The sequence below is a fragment of the Parus major genome, chromosome 1 (genome assembly GCF_001522545.3).
Source record: "Parus major isolate Abel chromosome 1, Parus_major1.1, whole genome shotgun sequence".
Taxonomy (NCBI): domain Eukaryota; kingdom Metazoa; phylum Chordata; class Aves; order Passeriformes; family Paridae; genus Parus; species Parus major.
In genome coordinates, this window is record NC_031768.1 from 6,561,252 (window position 1) to 6,580,356 (window position 19,105).

The window sequence follows — 19,105 nt, forward strand, 5'->3', positions numbered from 1 at the left end:
AGGTGAAATAGCCCTGTGTCCTTTATTTTCTTCCCTTTTTGCTGACAATTTGTAAACAAGAATTTGGGGTACTGAGAAGAAGACATCTGAATGTTGGAGAAGCTGTGAATCTGTGTCTTGAAAGAGGAGCCAAGTAAATTCAAAGACACTTAAATTTCTGCAGGGCCTGGATAGTTTCACATGTCTTTACTGGAACACAGATCTGTGTTATTTTAACTCTTTACTGGAGATGAGGATGCAGACATTCCTGCCACAAGATGCTGTGTCATTATCACACTCATTTGTAGCTTCAAAAGTGAGTCTGAGGTTGAGCAGGCTCAGGTTGGTGAAAGCATCTTCCAGACCCCCAGAAGGGAAATCCTCCAGATGGAGAATGAAGAGCAGCTTTGGCAGGACTAGAGGAAAAGCTGGACTTGTTAGGTCTCACTGGACCTGCCCTGGAAATAGAGGGGCATCTTCTCTTTCCTCTGTGCCAGCCAGTTGGCAGTATTTGCAAGAAGAGATTTCCTAATTAGGACTTTTTAAATTAAAATATAGATATTTGTATTACAGCAGCTTAAAAGAAGCAATTATGGACAGCAAATCTGCAAAGTGATCTCTGTCAAGGGGAGATGTAAAGCAAGGTCTTGCAAAGGATATTTATTGATGGAAGAATATTGAATGGAAGGCTGGAAGCTGTGACCTAATGGTATCATAAGGATGAAAGCAGTAAGAAAAAATGAACTGTGAATAAAGTATGCATTTCTCAATTACATTTGAGGGGAAAATATCTTCCTGAGTCTTAGCTTTCCCAGACTCCACAGTCTGTTTGTGAGGAGACAAGAAAAGGACTTGTGCTCCCACCTAGATTATTTAATTGAGGCTGCTGGCAGAAAAGCTTCAGTTGCATCTGATTGTAGAACTGATTTTTGTTTCCCTTGAGAAGATGATTAATGTCTACAGGAAAACAGAGTTAGAGAAATGTATATGTAATACTGGAACAACTGGCTGAGCATACTGGGTTTCACATGTCTGTAAAATTTTATGTAAGTTTTCATATTTTTAGTGACCCCAAAGTCATGTTCTATGTAAACCCAGTGTTCTGGTTGTGGGACAGCGTGTCTGCTCAGTTATACTGTGGGCAGATGCTCTTTTGAAGGCTTTCTTTCAAATGAAGCTTCACTTTTCTTTTTGTTTTCATTTATTTTTGTCCCATTTATCTGCTTTTTAGAAGGGAAAGAAGATTTTTTTTTAAGACTAATTCTAGAAATTTTGAAAAGTTTTCAACTGATTTTATGCATTTTGATGACTGATTTAATTCAAGTGTTGAAAGCCACATGCAAGCCCAGTATCAAAGAGTATTTAGAAACAAAGTCTCTGTAAATCTATGCTTCATAAGATACTTTATTTTTCTAAAGGTGTTTTTTTGTGTCTGAAAACAACAAAAAAAATCTCAGTATAGTAGGAAGGAGAGCTGGTTAATTATTTTCAGACCTGATTGGAACAAATAGTTGTGTATATATATAGTTATGTATAGACTTTAAATTCAGAAATCCTTATTTTAAGGATGACAAGTATTTAACAGATTTCATGACCAGTGCAGCAGGGTGAAGATGAACTTTATTTCCATAATACAACAGAAACAAGTTGTTCCAAATTAACTCCTTTCCTTATCAGAATGCATTTCAAGCCACTGTGTCTGGCTCTGCAACACTTAAAATGGAATTAGTTTTCTTAATGAAATTCCCAAGACATGTTGGCATCCACAGCTGATGAACTCAAATTAAATATTGAAATATATTTGGAGGACATTTTGGCACATCTAAATGTTCTAGCTTTGCACCATCAGTTATATGTTGGGGGTTTTTTTCTGCTGCAATTATATTTACTAACCTACAGATCTTTTTACCTTTAGAGTATCTGTCAGTATAGAAACCAGCCAAGCATTTGAAATCCTGAACAGTTTTGCAATGAAGGGAGCTTTAATGAAGCTCAGCTCTGTTACAGTTTCTAAGTAGGCTGTAAAATCTCTCTCATTTTGGTCTAGCTACTTGCCATTTTTTAATTGAGAATTATGATTATATGAGAGGCTTAGTCTCAAAAATGTCTTGTTAGATGTTATGAACTGAAAGCAAAAAAAACCCCAACCAATGAACCAAAAACCAACAAACACACACACCCAAAACCAGCAAACAAACTCCCAAAAAAACCAAAACAAAACCAAAAAGCACCTCCCAAAAAACCAAACCAAAATTATAGTTTTAGAGAAAGCAGCAGATAAGAAACAGGATCTGAGACAGGTACAGAGTTACAGGCTGAAGTGATGCTTTTCTGTTTCTGATTTCCCTTGTCACAGCTTGGGGTCTTAGAGTTGCAGAGCTTTGTGTGAATGACATTCCTGGGATTTTAAACTGAGAGAACAGGGGGTGTGAGGTGTACCAGTGCTGTGAATCAGCAGAGGGCACTACGTGCCAATAAACCTGTGTGGCTGTGAATTAACATGCATTGACAGCCTCGGTGAAGTGAGCATCAGCCCAGGGTTTAGATGGTTTAGCTGAGGGAATATCAGTGCTCAGCAAGAGCTGACTTTATTTATAAGATGTTTATACTGTGCTATGAAAAATGCATGGATCATTGTCAGCAGGGGCTTCAGTTCACTGTGCTGCATCTCACTCTGGCACTACCTGGGTACGTAGTGTTTAGGGGAGCCTGAAGTTGTCCTGGGCCTGCAAAAGCAGGTTTTCTCCTGAGAATCCCACTCTGCATTGAGATCCTGATATTTCCTGGCAGTCCTTTCTCAGCTAAGCATTTCCTCACTGTCACATTCATGGAGGTGCATGAGATCTGGTCCCTGCGCCCTCCTGAGTGCTGGGGCTGATATTCAAGGGGCTACTGATACTCAGTTGTCATGTTGTGGGGTTTTTTCCCCCTGTAATAACCCATTTCTTATGTCAGCTATGCGACCTGAAACAGACCTGATGTATAAAGAAATCTTATTTCTGCACGACTTACACAGGTCCATCATAACTCAGCCAAGTGTTGGTTGACGTGGAGCAGATGGCTGAGGAAAAAATCTATGGGGAATTGTAAAGTTTGTGACAAACACCAGCTTTCTCATTTCCCTGCTGGTTTATTCCTGGGACAGCTGGGTTGCACAAGTTTCTGCCCTTTAGTTTCAGCTTCTTCAGTGAGTTTTAGCCCTGCTGCAGCAGCAGCCTCTGTGAGCAGCGGGTGATCCATGTAATGGCAGGCAGATGTGCAAGTGCTGATGCTGCTGTTGCGGATTTTTGAAGATGTGCAAGTGGCATCATGAAACCATTTCTAAAATTTTATATGCAAATAAAAGAAGGGCAAGAAATACTTCTGAGCATCATAGAACTGGTGTTGAAATAGCGTGTCAGGTGACTGGAAGGGATGGTTATTGTTGACGGTTTTATACAGCTCTGATTTAGGTATAAAAATATTTGAAAAGGAAATGTTTTGTGCATCTTGGGACATGCAAGTGCCTTGTTATTCTTTAGAGATTACACACCACCAGGAGGCACAGAGAATGCTATTCCTAGCAAATAAGCAAATTTTGCCCAAATACAAGAAAAGCTTTTGTGTTTGCAAAAATGCAAATTCAGCACAAGTGAAGCTGAAATGTTTTGGTTTGCTGGTAGCTACTCAGAGCCATCTGTAGTCTTTCTTTGCTGCTGCTATTTTTGCTTCTGTGTAGAGCCTAGTCTGGCAGTCTCTTCTCAAACAAAATTCTGATTGACAGCTCCTGGAGTTTTGTTTGTGCAAGAAATAAGGATCAGGCCTTAGGAGATGCCTTAGGAGCTCTTGAAAGTAACTTTCACAGCAAGCTCGCTACCTTTGATGGCTGTTTTTATTTTTTTTTTAAGAGAGAAGTTTGTTCCTGTTCTTTATGAGACTTACCACCCCATATTCCTACACAAGAGACATACCCAAGGTTTTCCTTTTGGCAGTTCAAATGCAGTGAAATAGAAGAACAGTAAAACAGAAATATGGTCTGTGTGTCTCTTAGCCGTGCGCTCATGAGGAAGCCCTGCTGGGAATTCACAGGACTTGAGTTAACTCAGAGGGGATAACTGGCTTAGGATTGCCTCTGGCAGACCAGGAAGCTCAGAACAAAATCAATAATTAGAGTAACCCATTCTGATGCTGCCCTGGTTTTCTTGAGCACAGCAGTATGCTTGTTTCATAAACCTAAATTTAGGAAATAGCAGGTACTTGAAGACAAACTGTTAAGCTCTGGCTTTGGAATACTTATAATGAAGGCTCCAGAGTTAAGAAGAAGCCACAGTAAAATTGACTTCTTGAGGCCACAGGCCCAGTTATGGAATTCTAATGTGCCCCAAAAGGCAATTTCCAACATGGTTCAGATGTTATCACCTGGGACAGGAGAGGTTTTGCTCTTCTCTCACATCCCTTTGGCAGCCACATATGAATTGATGTATGCCCTGCTATAAATTGATTCCGTGTGAAGAGATTCCATAATAATATCCAGATGTTCATGCTGGGACCAAATGCCTCTAATGAAACAAACTTTTTTGGTTCATCTCCATCTACAGGGATATATTTTCCTGATTCATGATTTTGTTTTCCTGACTCCAATATTTTCATACAGTTGAGCACAAAAGATGCAGAAATGCACTTTGGTTTCATGCTGAATGAAAAAAAATAAAGACAAGCCTCCATTTTCTGGGTGAACATGTGCCATAATATCCATCCTTAAATTGGAAGTGCTAGGTTTTCAATTGTGGTGCCTCGTGCACATGAGGTGACCAGCGATGTACTCTAGCTGTGACAGAACTTCTGATTGAAAACTTCAAAAAATTTGATTTTGGCATTGTGAAAAACATAATTTATCTTCCAAAGCACTGCAGAATTAATTTGTTGCCTTGCAGCTGCTTCTTGTCCATTTACCAAAGAAAAAAATACTTTCCTCTCCATTTTGCTTTCTTCCTAACTTTCGTTGCCTTGGTGTTTTTGACAAGGATTCCATTGGAGACTTCTGTCCATAAAGAATAGGTGAAAAAACAGTTTCTTCTTCAGTTTCTCTGACCTGTTTGGGAATTTTGTAAACTAATTTTCTCTTACTCATAGGTTTGATGTTTTTCTTGCTGATTCTGAGTATCCTTCTCTTTGAATTAAAAGTCCTCAAAGGTATTAGCCAGCATTTTTAGAAGTTATATCTCATTTTGTTATTTCCAGACCAAGTTTTGAGTCTTTCAGGATCCCTTTGTGCCCTTTTACTGTATTTTCTGGTGCCTGTAGACACCTGAAAATTTGAATAATGTGCTCTCTGTCCCTTATTTCCCTGTATTAATAAAGAGACCAAATGAGACCTGACATTTCTTTGAGTAAGTGGCCTTTGGATACTTCTCTTCAAAAAGACACTGTTGTTGTTACTTGGTAATAAATATTAAATCTTGGTGCAGTATGATTTTGTTAAGCCAGTGTAAATACTTTTTTAATGATGGACTGGTGTGGTAGTGCCTCAAATATCTACTAAAAGTTAGTACTTCTGCTGTTTGACATTCATGCTCACACAGTGCACACTTAAATACATAATTTAATATAAATTTTGAAAAATCAGCTGTGGCATGCAATATGGCCTTTATTAGTTATCTATCTTATGGACTCCACAATGCATTGTGAAAAAAAAAAAGTACTCACATAAAGCTAATGAGTCTTTCCTTGTGAATTTTTAAAGCTATTAGGCTGCCATCCATATATTCAGCCAGGGAAATCCCATGTAAATAAAGCAGCTCTACAAATTACCCATTGTCTTCCACTCTTAATTAAGCTAGACTTTCTGAATGTCTAGTAATGGAGATTTAGATAAAAAAAAAATCTGACTATTAAATATGGAATTATGTAATTAGGATGTTGGTATTGATCACAGTGTCCCGCCCTAATTTACAGCTAGGGGTCTTGGGCTGGAACAATAAGTCTAATTAGTAAATGCTACATTTTCTGCAGGGCTAGTAATTTTTAGGTTACCTGAAACTAATTTTTTTAGCAAACAATAAAGTTTATTACAACTACTTTTGCCTGATTTCAAAAGGAAAAAAAAAGAACCCAAAACTGCTAAATGCAATTAACAGTTAAGTGTTTGCATGAAAAGTTTGGAGGGAAAAGGAAATAAATAAATGAATAAATGAATAAATAAATATCTCCTTTTCAGTTGCAAATAGACAATTTCTTTTGCTGTTGTTTTTTGACATCAGTCAAACAGTGCTGTTTAATCTCATTTTATTGCTCTGATATTAGTGACTCTTCTGCAGGGTGTTAATTTGGTTGCCCAGAAGTGCTGAATAAGTGGCTTCAAAGTATCAGTTCTGCACTGACTTGATAAAGTCTGACTTGCTAATTCAGCTGTGTATCACACCTAAATTGCACATCCAGAATAACCAGAATAACCACACAGAGCTGGTTTCCCAGGATCATGTTCAGGTAACCTCTGGGTATTTCTGAGGATGGAAGACCCCACAGCTTCTCTGGGCAATCACTGCCGGTGTTCAGGCACCCCCATGGTAAAAAAGCATTTCCTGATGTTCAGAAGTCTTGTGTTTCACTTTCTGCCCCTTGTTCTGTGTCCTGCACACACACACAGTGGCCCATCAGAAGCTGTCACGTGGATTGATTAAATTTGTGCTTTTTGTGACCACTTCGCTTTTTGGTGCCACTTCCCACTCCTGGAACCCATGGTTATGGTTATCTTTTGTGGGGGTGTTATGATTCTTTCTTTGTTTTTCGTCTTGTAGGGTAAATCTTACCCCTTTAAAGGCCCATTCCCTCCCATGTGGAATCCCTTGGCCTACCTGGACTACAACAACCTATGGAGGACCATGGATGAAATGGGGAAGGAGGTATGGAGCTGAATCAGCTCAGCTGGTCTCCACCAGGGGCAGAGGGAAAGGATTAGGGTGCAGACAGCCAAAGCTGCTCTGGTTTGAACAAACCCAGTGCTGGCAAGAGCAGCCACACGTTTTGGTACACACTGATGGCCAGAGCACATCTGAGAGTGGCCTCCTGGCAAGCTCTTCTGACTCCTGTGCTGCTGAGGCTGTCTGCACACATCCCTTTGTTTTTCTGGTTATGGGAATGTCAAGTTTTATGCCTGTGATGGATTTTTACTGCTTTTCCTGATGATTTGTAACTAATGTTTTAAGAGGCTTTCAGAACTTAAACATTTGCCCTTTTCTACCCTGAAATTCAACTTGTCTGTTCTAGTTTGTTACCGATTTTCCATTGACTGAGCTACAAAATTTGAGACTCTTACTTGTTGAGATAAATATGAGAGGTATGGAATAACTTAGAGACATTTCTTACCTCTAAAATTGTTCTCTATTTTTGAATCTAAAAAAAAAAATGTTAAAACAAGCAAACAAAAAAAACCCCTCCCCTGAAAGCATTCTCTGTTAAGTTCACTGTGTTACCTGCCAGAAATCTTCAGGCTGAATTAGCATTTAAAGACAAGATTATTTGTATTTCTTTGCCACTCTTTCACTTGCTGATAAATGCTTTTCTTTATCTCTCCTTAGATTCCAAATGAAGCTCCGTGGAAGGCTCCACGTGCAGAAGAATGGGACAAAATGACTATGCAAGATTTCATAGATAAAATATGCTGGACAAAGTAAGAAATGTTTTTTTATATGAAATATAATGGCTTTAATTTATATACCTTAGAGCTCCAAATAAGCATTACTGCTTTGCAAACAGGTATAGCTATCACCAAAATACAGCCCTTTTAAAGAAAAGGGGTGAGAAAGTGCTGTAATAATGGACCACGACACCTGTCAGCACACTCAGTAGATTCTGATACATTTCCTTAACTTTTTAGACAAAAATAACAATAAAAATAAAGTATATTTGGGAAGGGTTATTTCTGAAGAGATGGGTAGTACCCTAATCTGTTATGTGCACTTCTCTGCTCTTCACTGTGTGTTTAGCCTTTAAGAGAAAAATGTTATGGTTGCAGCAGGTTTTTGAATCAAACTCTTGATGGAAAAATGCACATTTATTCTGTGCTGGGCCAGCTGATTTTACCAAGGTGCTATAAAGATAACCTTTGTCTTTCAGTAGCACTAAATCACTTTAGCACTCATCATTCTATTGTTTAGCTGTTGCACTATATACCACCCAGGGAAACTGAAAATGCTTCCTGCTTTTATGTATACTTCAAGGCAATTTTTCTTTACTTGCCATTCAACAGCAATTTGATTGTTTTTCTTCTCACTGAAGGGGGAAGAAAAACCAAAAAAAAACCCCCAAAAAACAAAAACAAACCATTACTTCTGGTTGCTGTAGAGCAGATTGATTTCTACAGCAACCTCTTCAGAATTGCTGAGCACCCAGCACAGGGCTGCCAGGAGCTGGGTGAAGAAACCTGTCAGTGCCCACTACAGCTGGTGCAGCCAGTGACATTTTTATGGGGCATTTTTATGGCTTCAGGCAGCCTCTAGAGAGTGACACAGCCTTTGTGGTTCATGTTGGACAGGCTGTTGTCCAAACACTTGGAATCTTCTGGTTCAGAGTTTTGCTTCCACAAGAGTGACAATTGAACAGAAGCCTATAGAAAAGCTTTCTCATTTGTACCATGGCCCATTCTGACTAAAACCAGATGGAAATGTGTGCTGACAGCTGTGCTGAGCCTCAGACAGGGTGCAGCACTGTGCAAGGGAGCAAAACACCACACACTGGTGCTCACTCAGTATCCAATAGCTCATGTGACCCCAGTCGTGTTTTTTCCAGCTCTGAAGGAATATAAGACTTGACATTTTACCTGAATATTGGCATCAGCTGAAGATGCTTTTCAGATTTTATATGTGCATCTTGGCTTGATTTGCTTGGTTTGTTCAAGATTGAGGTAACATGCTGCAGAAACTTCCCACCCTGGCAGGTAATGATCCAGAAGGACAATCTTCTACTCTTTCCTCTTATCTAACAGACTGTACAGGTTTGCTTTTGGCTAGAGCTGTGTGCTGGAAATATCCTGAGTGCTCTTGGTTGAAATCATACTGCCATTTCTAGATAAAACATCAGGAACTGAAAAGCAGTGGGAGAAGGTGGCAAAATCCGGTAGAAGGTAACCACAACGTTATAGCACCTGCTTATAAAATATTAATAAATACATTAATTATACATTTACATACATTAGGCAAAACATCTCATAGAGTTTTATATACTATGTGTTTATACAGATGAATATATTTGTATACTATGTGTTTATACTCACAAAAAAAAATTTCTGTATTATTTTTGGCTGTCAAGAATGAATTCAGAATGCACCCATTTTTCAGAAAATGGATTTGCTTTGTACTTGAGTGGGACTTTGCATTTTTTGGAAAGAAAGAAGATGCTTTTTTCTATATAGATCTAGAGCTCTTTGAAATACCATGTTAGAGTTAATTTTTTTTTTTTAAAGTTTGGAGACTAAGCCAAAAGAAAGAAGCAACCAGAAGTGAATTCTGCACTGGCTTTGATGCCTTACACATGAATTATCTGTAGAGTCTTCATCCCTATCTCAGTTTCAATGCAGTTAAACTGAGCGGCTTCTGGTCCTGTTCATGTCTCTTTAAACTCCTCCTCAGAGTGAAGGCAGAGGGAAGTATTTATTTGAAACAGGAGGAATATTTCCCTGAGCATGAATTAACTCTGTCTTAGTGCACCCCAAAATCTTGTAGAGGCTTATACAGTAATTTACAGTAGAGCTGCTATGAAAGATGTTGCAGGACATAAAGCAGTGATCCCTTTTCAGACACAGATCAACTTTCTGCTTCTGTGCTCCTTGCCACTGGACACTTTAAAATACTGAACTGAGCTACCAAAATTATCCTTTCACTTCCTTTTTCTTCCAGACTCTGGCATGAGTGATGTCTCTTCTGCTATGGCTTCCTACTTACATTTCCTTCCTTGTTGTGTTCCAGCTGCAAAACTCTCCTTGGGCACAGCAGAAGATTGGGCAGTGAACAGATGCTGACTAATCCATAGGTTTTTAAATAATAGATAGTTAGCTTAGAAAAGTCCTCTAACTTTTTTTCCCATGGGTTTTGAATAGTAACTCTGTGCTGTGTTCTTGAGGGGACGGACATTCAGCAGGGGCAGACAGAGCTGTAGATCTGGTTTGTGACCCAGGAACTGGGGACAAGGTGGTTTTGGAGTCCAGTGAAGACAGGAGGGCTTGCTGTACTTTATCCTGAGGCTAGGATGACAGCCTAACTTTGCATTAGTAGAATGAAGTGATATAATCTTGGGGTTTTGTGTCTTTCAATGCCCTATTTTCTCTGGAATACAGGAGTGTTTCATTAATATTTTTTTTCAGGATTACTTGAAAAATGTTGCATAAAAGGAATTGATAATTCCTCACTTCAGCTGAAGGAATCCTTTGCCCCACAGTGGAAGAGAAGGTTGCCAAAGAAAGGCTCCTGCCTACTCAAGAACAGTCTTGTCAGCATTATTCTGTTTTTAGATTAACTAGCTCTCTTGTCCTTGTTGCAGAGCTGCCAAGAGTTTTGCAACTCTGTTTGTGAATGTGGATGTCACTTCTGAACCCCACGAGGTCTCTGCCCTTTGGTTTTTGTGGTACGTGAAGCAGTGTGGGGGCACAGCAAGAATATTCTCAACGACCAACGGGGGACAGGTACTGTCACCTCCTGCAGCTCTTGGCAGGCCCTGCTCTACCTTCATCCTTTTGCTGGTTTATTTTAGTCCAGAGACATCCATGACTTTTGAGACAGTAGCACACTGATAACTAGTTTTATTCATTTCCTCTTTAACCTGGATCTTGCAAAAACTAGTGTTGAAGATTGCTGCCTACTGAAGGCATTGTCCCCAGGGATCAGAGGATCTGTATTTGGCTTTTTTTTGGATACAGATTAAAACATGTGCTTAACATATTTATCCAAGTTGAAAAGAGAAAATTTTACTTCTGCCTATTTCTGTCATGAGGCTGAAGGCATCCTTAGCACTGCAGAAGCATTTAATGGAGATGGCAATGTCAGCTGCAAGTTAATACTGAAATTGTAGCCCAGAGCTAGGTTCCTAAGATGCAAATTTCTGAACATTAACACCATTAAGATTTTAAAATCAGTCTAAAGAAAATTAACACCCCTGCTTAAATATGGTATTGCTTTGAAATGTTTGCAATCTGGTACATTAGAGCTGCTTTTGCATTTGAAGAAAGTAAAGACTGCTAACAGTCTTCTACTTGAGAAGTGCAAATTTCACTAATTGTGTTAGAAAAAGATATATTTTTAGAAATGCTAATTATTTAATCATAAATAAAAATGCAAATACTTTAACCACATGAAAATGCATAGTTATGCATAGATAAGCAATTACTGTAGATAAATTAAGTATGTTTAATTAAATATTATCTGAATTTTGTATTATGTTAGAGATGATTCGAGTTTAAGTTGGCTTGAATTACGTACTGCAGCATACATTTTTGATGTGAGCTATGTTACTTCTTACATTTTGTTATTTATTATGAAGATCAGGTTTCCTGCTTCTGCTGCACAGAGCTCTGCAGGGATGAGTGAACTCAGAGAAAGGTTTGAAGGTTTAAGCACTTTTCAGAAGTCTTGCTGATTCACACAGGCCTGTAGAATCTTTTTGGAGACCACATTTGGAGAAGGGGTTTTCTTATGAGGTTACTATTACTTTTAGTTTGACTAGAGTTCAAATGGTGGTCAGATATGGGAAGGATTTGAGAAGCTGATGGAAGGAGAAAGTAAAATGGGTACATTTCCAGGTGAGAGTGCAAAAATTCCCCAAAATGTTTTGATAACAATGGAAGAAGGGGGTGTGTTTTGAATGCCAAGAGAAATGCTTGTCGTGGTACACGCTCCATAAGCACTGCTGTGCTGTGCTGTTGTTTTTGTGCTTCAGGAGAGGAAGTTTGTTGGGGGCTCTGGGCAGATCAGTGAGAAGATCATGGAGCGCCTGGGGGGGCGGGTGAGGCTGAGGAAGCCGGTGGTGCGCATCGACCAGTCTGGGGACAGCGTCATCGTGGAAACCCTGGACCATGAGTTATACGAGGTAATGACATGTCCACTAAGAAATCATTACTGGTGGGATGGGTGGCTGCAAAACCTTTGGCTTCTCCTTTTTGACTTCTCCAAAGTCCTGTACGAAAATGCAGCAGAGATTTAAGTGACTGTGACAGAAAGTCACACGTTCTCATTGTCCTGAAGTAACAGTAGTGTAGGAGCTTTAAAGTGATGCCTAAAAGCAAAGTGTGGATTCAGACTTTTTCCTTTCCTGGCATCTTCTTGTGTTCAGTTACCTTCTGAATTAGAGGGTAATTTGTAAGGTGTAAAATGTAATTTAGCAACAAACTTTCAGTGCAAAGCATTGCAAGCTTCATTTCCAAGTTGTAACAGAGTCCAGATGGAAGGGAGACAAGTGGACTCTTAGGGCACAGCACTTTCTTTTAAACACCGGGGGAAGGGCTGCTGCCCATCATTGGAACAGATGGCAGTTTATGTAATGATTGTTTGCTATCTAATGAGCAGGATTTTTTGAGGGTTTAATTTTGCAATTCTTACACTAAATGCCAAAATTGCTTCACAAGATACACCCTGCAGCCTCCCCAGATGTCCGCTAAGACCATTGGAGCAGTATACTTGTACTGAAGTAGGGGAGGACGTATTTGGCTTATGGATAATTTCTTTTCCAGTGCAAATATGTGATCAGCGCCATTCCCCCAGCTCTTTGTCTGAAGATTCATTTCAACCCACCTTTGCCCCCAATGAGGAACCAGCTCATCAACAGACTCCCCATGGGCTCAGTCATCAAGTGCATCGTGTACTACAAGGAAACTTTCTGGAGGAAGAAGGGTATTGCATTTTAATTGAAAGGAACAGTAGTGACAGAGAGAGGGAAGAGAGTACCTGGCAACAGAACAGACTCTTTGTTCAGAGCATGCTAAGCCTTAGAAGGAGACTTCATATTCTTCTATGCCATTTTTGGCTTCCCCTGTGAGAGAAACTTGAGAGACTGGTTGGGAGGAGAGGGTGGATGAGGGAATAAAACAATGAGGCAGTCATGAAGGGAGAGTTCATGCCTGTTGCTTGTTGCCTTGGTTGTTCTGTTGTCCTCTCCTTGAGTGGCACCTGGGTATGAGATGAGCCTCTCTCACTTGTACAGGGATGTAAAGGTACAAGTGATGTGTGATGGCTGGATCTGTAAAAATTCTGATTTCTGGATGGACTGGTCAGCATTGATTGAAGGTGTCTTCACACAGCCATCCCCAGCTGGCCTAGTCATCCTGGGCTCCTCTAACATGCTGAATGCTTCCATCATGACTCCTCTTTGGAATTTACTGAATCCAAGGCAAACTGCAATGCAGTAACATCCACTTCTCATTATTGGCTATAATGAGGCCACATCTGTTTGCCTACAAATATAGCCCACCCCCATCTTTGTAAATGAACTTGAGGGTTCTGGATCCTGTCATGTGCTGGCTATTAGTCTTGGGATGGATCAGCAGGAGGTGACTGAGTATTTTACAGCTTCTTGTAAGCTCCTGCATTTTGATTCAGGAATCCTGACTGCTTTTCCACCTTGTTCTTGCCAGGGTATTGTGGTACCATGATCATTGAAGATGAGGATGCTGCAATTGGTCTAACACTTGATGACACTAAGCCTGATGGCAGCTTTCCTGCCATAATAGGGTAAGGGAGGACAAAGAAAGTGTCTTGTCTAGTTAATGATTTTATTTTGTCTTAGAGGAAATAATTGAAGTAGAAAACCCAATACTTTTGAAAGAAAATACTTTAAAAATAATTAAAAGTTGAGTTTCTCAGTGCATGGTGATGTTCTATGATTGTTTTACTTCAGAATTTTCCTCTGTGATTTCATTGCCAGTTTAAAAAATTAAATTCTCTCTTTCTCCTTTTTATCACCGTTATCTTTTGCCTCTGTGTGTGGCAAGGTACAAACTTGGAGAAGAGGAAAGGAAAGAGAAGAAAAAAGAGAATGATTGCAAAAATGTAAAGTTTTCTCCAAGTACTTCAGTTCTTTAAATGAAAATTTGTTTTCTAGAATGAAATTTTATTTTGTTCTGGTTATTTTAGCAGCCAGAGACTATGATCAGTCTTAAAAGTTTTATTAAAAAATTATTTCCAGCTCAATCCCAGGTTTCATATCATTGCTATATGTCTGGATAAAATTAAAGTAATTGGGAAACAGCTCATGCAAATATTCTAACATGAGTTTCAGAGTGGTTCCTTCCTAAATGAGTCCTGCAAGCAGCAGGTAGAGCATTATGCAGAGAGGTGAAATGGATGTTTTTATTAGAGAACCTAAAGCTATTACTGTGCTATTACAGCATCCCATCATAAGTTATTGGCATTTTAAATAATGCAGGAAATGTAGCAGCATAATGGGGATGAATTGTTTGTGGTCTTACAGCTTCATTCTTGCTCGGAAGTGCAGAAGATTGACAGGTCTCACAAGAGAAGAAAGGTAAGTACAAACCCTGGAGATCTGTATGGAATTCAAGTTAAAATTTTGTTTAAAATGACCAGAGCAGGAAAAAAAAATGCCCTGATTTGAAGGAAGTTGTCTGTAACTTGTGCCAGTAGGCTGACACTAAGGAAGAAGATGCCTTGGTTTTGGATGAACGACCCACGGAATTCCCACATAGCTCTTGCCCTTTTGAAACTCTCTGTCCTGGTTCTTGTTTTCCCACAAGGCTTCTCTGTTCATGTGGCTCTTGCTAAGGAACAGCTCTAAGGTGCTGAATATGAAAGTAGTGTAGATATTCTGCTGGAAATTGTGCAGGACCAGCCTCCTCCCTCCACTGCTGCCTCCCTGGCTTCCTGCAGGTGCCCTGAGCTCTTGGAAAGCTTGTCAGAAGGGAAAGGTTTGCCCTCTGTGTTTGATTTTATCTTTCTTTTCTGTTCACCCTGGAGGGCCCTTTCAGTATCTGTAACCTAATGCAACTTGAACCTGGAGCTGCCACGAGCAAACTTCAGCATCATGAAGGGATCAGAAAGCTGCACCCTCAGTGTGGGGAAAAAAATGCCCTTCAGGCACAGATGAAGGTCATTTTACTGTCTTGAAACAAATCTCTGCATGGAGTACTGCTCTTTGGTATATTACTGAAATACAATTTATAAAGTAATGATTTTTTTATTTTCCATCTCACTGATTCACTGTATCTGATTAAATCAAAGCTGCAAGTAGAAACTGTGGATTGTGAGGAGAGCCTTGGTTTGACAGGGAGAAAATGTATTTGATTTTGAGGTATGATAAAGGAACACTGTGCCCAAGTAAACATTTTTACAGTAATAGCTGGTCTAACTAAAGATGCAGTCATCTCAGATAGTCTGGCAGTCTGTGGATAATGGTTCTGAATGGAGCTGTTTATGTCCCAGTCTTTTCAAACGACAGCCTGGTACCACAGAGCCCTTTTAGTTTTGGCAGGAGTGGACAAGAACTGAGGCTTTGAGACAGAGGCCCAGCAGGTGCCAGGTAATAAAAGTCACATAGGTATTCTGAAACCAAATGTGCCCAGCATTTTGAGCCATCCTAAACACCAAATGGTGTCTTACACTGTGTGTGAATACCCTCGATACAGCTGAGTGTTTGCAGTCTTTGAGAACAGCTTTTCTTTCCATGAAATTAGGGTTGTCCTGTCTGTTTGCAAGGCATCATCCTTTTCCCTGGGCATTGAAAGCACTGCCACAATTATCTGACTCTTCTGCTGCCAACAGCCAAGTTTTATACAAGAGTTTTGAAATCTAGCAGAATAAACCTTAGACTAGGAGGGGCTTTGGTAAAGGATGGTTCTGAAATAGCTGGCTGTCCCCTGGTGCAGGGCTGCCTCTGGCTCCAGTGGCCTTGGCCACAGCCAGAAAAGGCAGGAGCCTGCAGCTCCTGTCCTCCCCTAGGGCACAACTCTCCTTCCAGTGGAATTGGGGGTCCAGAAGAAGGCAGAACATGAACCCAGACCTTCTCGCCATGGTGCAAACAGTTTGTGTAATTTAGGAGAGGGCTGTGGTGCTGCAGGGAGGGATCTCTTTGGAGCACAGGCTTCATGTGGCACCCTGCAGAGGGTGTACCTTGCTGAGGTGCTGTGCTCACCTGCCAACACAACCTGGGCTCTCCCTTCATTGTGCTGAGGACAGGGTGAGGGTTTTGGTAATCCTTGGCTATGAAAAGTAGGATGTAGAGTCTGTGGCAGCTATCCTGAATTGTGAATTGGAAGTTGTGGGAGAGGATGGAAATTTTTACAGCTAAGCCAGGCTGAAGGGAGTAAATTTCACTGCTGCCTTCCAGCTGGTCTACCCAGGCCAGGTGCCAGTGGTGAGATTGTGCCCTGCCTCTCACTGCTGTGGAGTAAGAGACCAAGAAAAGAGCTGAGTGTCTGCATGTGCATTTCTTCCACACTGGGCACAGTGTGACTCCTAACAGAACCCAATTTTGGGAGCTCCAGGAATAACGTTCCTCTTATTTAGTGCTTGTAGCAATTTCACAGCTGAGCCCAAAGCCAAGAAATGAGGATTTTACTCACTGCATATTCCATGTAGTACTATTATGTTCCATGCTAGCATTAACTATAAGTCCATTAATAAGAATTTCTTTAAACTTCTCTGGAAAAAAGTGGAGATCTTGCAGGGAGACCAGAAGAAGCAAAGATTGCTCTTTCTAGGGGTAATGTCCTCAGTGATTGATTTATCTTGGTACAATTCAATCCTTTGGAAACTGCTGGTCTGGTTTTTATTTTGTTTGCTCATTTGGGTTTTTTTTCTTGTCAAATAATACCCCATTACTGATGAATAATTCCTTCCAATGTCTACACTTCTTAAGAGTCTGAAGATGCCCTTGACCTGAAGCTTAATATTTTCCTTTGCACAGCTATCTTAAACTAAGTAATCTGTGTTTGCAATGTACTCAGCACACAGCTGTGAACTTTGTGGAGCCCTGCAGTTGGCCACAAGTTACAATACCTGCCTGTCACTGGTATGCCATTCCCATGCTCCCTGGAGAGTCTGCAGGTCATTGTGGAAGAAGGACAGGGCACAGGCAGGTCTAGAGGGGTCTTTCTCATCCCTGCCATGGTGCTGGGAGGAGCAGAAGCAGATGGGTCCCAAGGTGATAACTCGCTTTCCTGTGGAGCCCTGTGGTGTTTCTGACCTGTCCTGAAAGGAGGAATTGATGGCATTTCTGAGAGGTGGTGGGCAGACCACAGCAGGGGCTTGGCTGGGTCCTGCTGTTGAAATGGTTTTGTTCTGTTCAGGCACTGGGTAGGTGTTGATGATCTGCAGGGCACAGTGCTCACCACACTTAGGGAGAAATTGGGAAATCATCCTTTTCCTTATGGCAGTTGCTGGATTTGTGTCACCTCAGTGCAGAGGAATGTTCATATTCAGATCCTGGAGCTCTCTGAGCCTTCCTGGCCCATGAATGCTCCTGGAGCAGGCTGGCCCTTGTCCTCTGCCCCAGGGCAAAAGGAAGGGGTAATTTCCTTTTCCCCCTTCTGCTGCTGGGCTTGACACCAGCCAGCAGCAAAACCACCCCAGGGCCACGGCTCTTCCTGAACTGTAGCAGCCTTCACTTTCTTGCTCAAGCTCCAACCTGCATGTGAGGACACCTTCAAAGCCCTTCAAGTCATCCTGCTTCCCTTCATCCTCAGCTGCTCATGCGTATAGCTGGGCTCCTGCAGAGCTGGGCTGCTTCTTACAGCAATTATGTATGGTTTCCTCATGTGCTTTTATAGCTGAAAGGGTACCCCTCACAGTTACAGAGCTGGGACTCCTGTATTTCTGTCCCTAGCACGATGTTTCATGGAGCACTGGATTTTCTTCCACAAGTAAATGTCTTTCCAGAGCTCTGTTTGTTTTCCACAATGCTTATTTCATCCTGATCTTTTGGGAATTGGTGCAGTGTGGCTAAGAGTAAGACCCAAGGGCTTGTAGGAACAAACTTAATTGCACTTTGGGTTGGCTACAGAATGAAGTATATTCAGTGATTTATAGACTCCTAAGCTTAAAAATGAGGAAATTTTATATAAACAGAAATTAAGTACTGATTCCCTAAGAGCCACAGTATGTTAAGACCTGCATCTTTGTAGGAACAGACTGTAAGTTAGACTATGTGCCAAGACAAAAAAATGCAATGCCTTACTGGTTTTTTCCTGACAGCCTGGAGACCATTTGGCTAATTTGGGGGTTCAGGCTGCTGGAGTTATCTTAAGAGAACAGCTTGTAAAACTGCTGGAAAACCAGCACTTATGCAGCACAGGAGCTTTGATTATTTCTAGTGATCCACAGGCTGATGAATTGGGATAGATCCTAAAAAGCTGGAACCTCAAATTAGCAGATATAATACTTGTTCTCTTAGAAGTAGGGTATATTAGAAGTGATTTGTTTTCTCTTTCCTCACACTGAAGTCTTCTGTTGCATCTGTCTCGCAGGAAGACGAGGCTGTGTGAGCTCTATGCAAAGGTGCTGGGATCAGAGGAAGCTTTACATGTAAGCACAAAATCTCTGGAAAAGGTATTTTTGGAAAAAGTACCTGCTATGGGAGCACTTGCTGCCCTCACTAGAGGAGTGAAGATTATGGCAAGCCTTGTGCTGTGTTTGACAGTGAGGATAAGAACGAGCATTGTAAACATTGATTAAACATTAAAAGATGTTTCTGTTGATATGTTCTTGTCCTGCTCCTTGGGTGGGATTCTCAGTGCCTGCCACCATAAACCTCAGCTGCTGTCACACTTTGACAGGCTTGCTTTCCCTCTCTGTCCATGCTGTGTCTTCTTTCTTACTAGTTGTTAATTAGATCCACTGCTGCATGTGCTGGGTTGTTTTTCTTTTGCCTTTCTCTTGCCTTCTCTTCCCTGTAAATGTAAATGACTGTTAGGCTTTGTTGATCTCACACTTGGATTATGTGATTTACACCACTTACACTTTTAAGAACAATTTTACAGGGTTAAAAGTTGTAGACACCAATCTGGAGAGCACATGATTTTCCACACAACAATCCTGTACGCAGAACCATGCAAGTGCCACACTTTGCATTTTTAACTGTGTACATTTGTACCCAATGTCACACTTTGCATTTTTAACTGTGTACATTTGTACCCAATGTCACACTTTGCATT

The 19,105-nt window shown here is 40.7% G+C and overlaps 1 protein-coding gene across 2 annotated transcripts in view; it reads left to right on the plus strand.

Annotated features, from left to right (window-relative positions):
* LOC107210273 (amine oxidase [flavin-containing] B-like) overlaps positions 1 to 19,105 on the plus strand; it is a 50,659-nt gene that overhangs the window by 23,447 nt on the left and 8,107 nt on the right. For both annotated transcript variants that reach the window (XM_015640848.3, XM_015640859.3), the window contains exons 4-11: positions 6,756 to 6,860; positions 7,536 to 7,627; positions 10,492 to 10,633; positions 11,884 to 12,033; positions 12,674 to 12,833; positions 13,574 to 13,670; positions 14,410 to 14,463; positions 18,419 to 18,476. In XM_015640848.3, the coding sequence (XP_015496334.1) occupies positions 6,756 to 6,860; positions 7,536 to 7,627; positions 10,492 to 10,633; positions 11,884 to 12,033; positions 12,674 to 12,833; positions 13,574 to 13,670; positions 14,410 to 14,463; positions 18,419 to 18,476 (858 nt within the window). The remainder of the gene's footprint in view (positions 1 to 6,755; positions 6,861 to 7,535; positions 7,628 to 10,491; positions 10,634 to 11,883; positions 12,034 to 12,673; positions 12,834 to 13,573; positions 13,671 to 14,409; positions 14,464 to 18,418; positions 18,477 to 19,105) is intronic.